This window comes from Lygodium microphyllum, chromosome 16 (genome assembly GCF_053477565.2).
Source record: "Lygodium microphyllum isolate KBCC chromosome 16, Lygodium_microphyllum_v1.1.10, whole genome shotgun sequence".
Taxonomy (NCBI): Eukaryota; Viridiplantae; Streptophyta; class Polypodiopsida; order Schizaeales; family Lygodiaceae; genus Lygodium; species Lygodium microphyllum.
The window spans coordinates 21,251,008-21,256,076 of record NC_141150.1 but is presented as its reverse complement, the minus strand read 5'-3'; the positions used below and the strand labels follow the sequence as shown (position 1 = coordinate 21,256,076).

General features: G+C 39.8%; 1 protein-coding gene across 2 annotated transcripts; it reads left to right on the top strand.

Moving 5' to 3' along the window:
* Positions 1 to 1,394: 1,394 nt before the first annotated feature.
* Positions 1,395 to 4,811, top strand: LOC148022607 (protein transport protein Sec61 subunit gamma). 2 transcript variants are annotated; one of them, XM_087695560.1, is made up of 3 exons: positions 1,395 to 1,605; positions 3,964 to 4,079; positions 4,300 to 4,811. In XM_087695560.1, the coding sequence occupies exons 1-2, from the start codon at positions 1,512 to 1,514 to the stop codon at positions 4,077 to 4,079; spliced, it is 210 nt and encodes a 69-aa protein (XP_087551686.1). In that variant the 5' UTR covers positions 1,395 to 1,511; the 3' UTR covers positions 4,300 to 4,811. The 2 variants fall into 2 exon arrangements, with proteins under 2 accessions (XP_087551686.1, XP_087551684.1); XM_087695558.1 differs by having other exon boundaries at positions 1,400 to 1,605; positions 4,381 to 4,811.
* The last annotated feature ends 258 nt before the right edge of the window (positions 4,812 to 5,069 follow it).

The window sequence follows — 5,069 nt, the reverse complement described above, 5'->3', positions numbered from 1 at the left end:
TGCTTGAAAACCCTTTTTCGCTACCTAAGAACAACACAAATATTGGCAATAATTCAAAACCATAAACCCAAATTTCCAAGCAATAAGATAGCAAGGTAAACTAGTAAGAAATTGTGAATGCACCACATGGACATTACATGCAACACAAAGAAATTCTAAATGCGCCACATGGACACAACATGCAACAAGATAGTAAGGTATAACTCTAAGAAATTCTAAATGCACTCCATGGACGTAATATGCAATATAAGAAACAATACACGAAGAAAATCCCCATTTTGCTGCTCCAAGAGTGTAATAGTAATTGCAAGGCAACACATCCTAAAGATGTAGTGCTTGAATACCCGTTTTGTAGCATGTCCAAGCAATACACAAATACTTGCAATACTTCAAAACCCTTAACCAAATTTTCCAGGAAGGAAGATAGCAAGGTATAGAACAAAGAAATGCCAATGCATTGCATGGATGTGAAATCTCAGAGGTCAATCTCGTAGTGAGACCACAACAAGTAGCAATCACCTAAAGCAGAGTGTACAAGATAGTAGAAGTCACACAATAATGACCAATGAGAATTGTGCAATGTATTATGCATAGTAGTGATTAGATGGCAGCAAGGAATGGTAGGGATGCTCAATGATAGGAGTGAAACAATATTTCTTACTTGGAGGTTGTTTTGGAGCAAGTGCCTTAGCACATGAAAAATCCCATAGGTCAATTGCAGGGATGCACAAATATGGAGGGTGCTACATCAAATAATGATCACTTGCAATTTTGTCTAGGAGACAATAGAAGGTAGAATTTAGAAATGAGATTGGCGATCATGTGAGCAATTCAGGTTAGTTACACACTAGCACAAACTGACATTTTTTTTCAAGTTGGTTATACACTAGTGTAGACGGACAAGTTTGAAGGAAAAAATGTGTTTCTCAGCCACATGTTGCCACTACATAAGTTCTGCATTTTGCAGACGACAATCACTTTCAAGAGGGCAATCACCCCCTGTCTTGATATCCATCCACGCCCAAAATGCTAAAAGATAATAAGTTTTCAATTAAAAAATATAATGCTCCTAATAGGAGCAAACCCCCCCCCCCCCCCCCCCCCCCGCCGCCAAACAACGTACACAAAATTATTTAATACCACTAGGTCAAGCTTCACATTTTAAAAATAGTGATGCCACTTAGTGTGTAAAGATAGTGACGTGTCGTTTTGAGGGCAGCACCGGCGAGAGCCAGCGGCCGGTGTGTAACCACCCTCAAGCACCAAAAGCAAAACTTATCGGGTAAACAAACAAACAACAAAAATCCAATTATTATTTGATTTCCTCCCTTGTTTTTTTGAGAATGGCCTTTCGGAATATCTTAATATTAAGCTCCGACTCTTCGTCATAAGAGTCATTGACCGCGTACATTTTCTCTCTCTCTCTCTCTCTCTCTCTCCGTCTGTCTGTGTGCGTGCCTGCCTACCTGACTGCGTCCGTGTGTGGCTGTTTGCGAACATCTTCTCCCGCCATGGATGCCATCGACACCGTTGTGAGGCCCGTCAAGGAGTTCGCAAAGGATAGCGTTCGTCTTGTCAAACGGTGCCATAAGCCCGATCGCAAAGGTTAGACGTCTCTCTCTCTCTCTCTCTCTGTGGAGCCGTCGATTTATTTGTGTGCACAGATCTCACAAGATCGATGCTTTGTTAATCCATCTGTTTTGTTTTTAGTACGCATAATGACAAAACACGGGGAGAGCTGTGAGTGAATAGGGTTTCATTATGAGATATTACTGAAAATTTGCCTTTGAAGGAGTACATCTGTAGAAGTGATGTACCTAAATCATAGCGTAGGTTTCATTATGAGATATTACTGAAAATTTGCCTCCGAAGGAGTACAACTATGGAAGTGATGTACCTCGATTATATGTCTAATGAGTATAGAGCTGTGAGTGAATGGGGGTTTCATTATGAGATATTACTGAAAATTAGCCTCTGAAGGAGTACATCTATAGAAGTGATGTACCTCAATCATACAATAGGGTTTCACTATCAGACATTACTGGAATTTGCCTCTAAGCATAGAAGTGATGTGCCTCACCTATGCGTCTTATGAGCATAGGGATGTTTCTGACCAGATGACTGGGCATTATATATGTAGTTTCCATCTGCTCGCACACCTGTGTGGATGTAGATAAACAGATTGCCTGAGCACATATTTAGAGGGTGGATGCCTAAATGCATTTGGCCAGACTGACAGTTCAGGTTTTTGGGAAACGCACAGGGCAAAGTTTGAATGGGATTGATTGATCTAAGAAAGTAAAGGTGCATTCACCTTGGGCGGAGAGCGATTTATTAGACTAAGTAGGACGCACATGCTAGTTGTTTGGATTGTAGATACCTTTGGTGCGTAGACTTGCCATGGAGATAGAGAATAGGATCATCAGGGATGTGCTAAAGTGAAGGACAAGACACATGCTAGCATTAGAGTATGGTTGGAGCAAGACAGCATTAGACAGAGTCAGACAAACTCTTCTCTTGGTGTATATGAACTACCTCCTTAAGTGGAGTAAAACCATAGAGCTGAGCCAAACTTTTGACTTGCTCAGCTTTTGGTCCTTGTGAGATGTCAAGTGCCTTGCATGCTAGCACTAATGAGAGCCATGTTATATAGTTCCATTTGGCTCTACTTTGTTCCATGTGAGTTGAGAGAACTTATTGACCCATTTAGGTGCCCAATTGCCATGGATAAAATATAAGAATCACAAGGTTGTGCTAAGGTAAAGGACAAGATGTGTACAAGCATTAGAAGTATAATGGAGCAAGATGGAGCTAGACAGAGTTGGTTAAACTTAGTGTGTAAGAGGCACCTCCTTATTAGCATTCAAACCATAGAAGCTTTGTTGAGACTCTTGAGGTTGACGGTCTTTTTGGTCTTATACTCTGCCCTTGCCCACAATCTCGAATCTTGACCAAGCTTGTGTATAGACAAAATGCAAAAGTAGAGATACTACAAAGGCCAATATGTTAGAGAACCATAAATTGTTCACGTGAAGAATTCTCTAAAGAGGTACTCATATATATTGTGAAAGATGTCATGTTCAATTGGAGCCTAGATAAAGACAAACGGTTCACATTTTGGAGCTTTCTCAAGCTGTATGAAGATTCAAAAGTCCATTTCGCTAACCTTCAGAAGGATGTGTTGTGAAGTTCAAGAACAGTGGTTGCTCAGTTGCACCCTAGTAGAGGGCTGTCTTGTGCACACTGTGCTTTTTGCGATAGTAAGATGCACAAAACAAGTGTTAACAGCTTCTCTTGTGCTTGTTTTCTTCTTGTTTAATGTCATTTGTTTATGTTCTTGTGGCTTAATTATTCTCAATGAATTTGCTTGCTAGAAGGTTATATGCCAATGTTAAGTATCACTTGGCAACTGTCCCTGGACATGGTGTAGTTTCAAATGCTTGGGAAACACACGAAGGCCACCAGTATTGCCTGGAGGCTGGTTCATTGATTCTGGGCATAAAAAGTTACTTTGTTGTGAGGAGGCAGATTGTTAGTGAGACATACAGATGCAGACATGCACACCACTCACACATACGTGCTTATGTGCCCGCACACTCAAATCAACAAGTATGTTTTATATAGTTCTTGAAAGGTGCAAATTTGTGCATTTTTATAGAGAGAGAGAGTCATGCATTCATGTAGGCACATTGGAGAGAGATTGCAGGAGTCAGGACATTATGTGATTATAGTTCTTGAAATGTGCTTTTCTGTACATTTTTTAATAAAGACATGCAGTCATGCATCATATAGGCACATTGTTATTTCCATGCAGTTGCAGTATGGTTATTTTTACTACCCGTATTTATTGTCAAAAGGAGACCGTATGCTTAACTGAAATTTTGAAAATGCAAAGTTTTAGTGTGCTATAGCTGGAATAAAGATTTTATTTATTATGCTGATTCAGTGGTGGTTATCTGGCAGAGTTCTCAAAGGTTGCTTTTCGAACAGCTATTGGGTTTGTGGTAATGGGCTTTGTGGGCTTCTTTGTAAAGCTAATTTTCATCCCCATCAACAATATCATTGTTGGATCCGGATAGGTGTGAGACAAACCCACTGTGTTTTGTGTTAGCAGATTCTGAAGTTGTTGCTGGTTGCTATTTTAGCTGATATCTTTTGTTAGTAAATGTCAAATCAGACAACACATTTTTGGTTAAATGTCCTTGAGTCTGTTTGGACTTCAAGTATGCAGGATTGCGATGCATTTTGTTATTAGATGCATGGCAAGGTCACCTATGCTCATTGTAATTTTCTTTTCAGATTTACACATTTGTTCTCTTTCTACTGCATTTCCAAAATCAGCTGGGGAGGCTTGTAACACCTGGGTTTTTGTCTAAACAGTTTCTGAATCAACAACACTAGACAATGTGGAAAAGTGATATCAATTGGGCAAGGTTGTAAAGAACTCCCAAGAGCTTAGGTTTTGCTGTGGGGCTTATAACCTAGTTATTTTACAAGCCACACTGGGATTTTAGTGGTACAGTTTTTACAAGGAAACATTTTGAACTGCTATCAGCGGTGCTTGTCTGTAGTGCAGCAGTGAATTGAATCTTATCCTAGGGACAAGACAGGTCCTCTAACATGGCCATGTATGGTATGATGGTGGCACATGAGTTCAGTATTATATATTTCCGAAATGCAGGAAGAGCATGGTAAAAAAAGCTCGTTGGAAGCTAGTGTTGAAGAGTGTAATCTTGTCTTTATACAATGCTTTGTGCCACTGTTATGCAATTTTCCACTAATTGAGACCTATAAATGTGCTTTTCATTAAACATTCATTGCTGATGGTAATCTGTTTACTTTTGGTTGAGTGATGATAGTCGATGTTGAATTGTCTAATCTTGGAAAGTCAAGTGTTACATTGTTGGAAAGACATTTAAATAATTTACTTGTAGGGTTAGGGCATTCGTTGATACTCACTTCTAGGCATGTGATCCTTGGTTACTGTACTACTTATGTGTACAAGGTGGCAGTCCTCACCATATATGAGCTACAGCATATCAAACCCGTAACAAGAGTGTGGGAAAGGT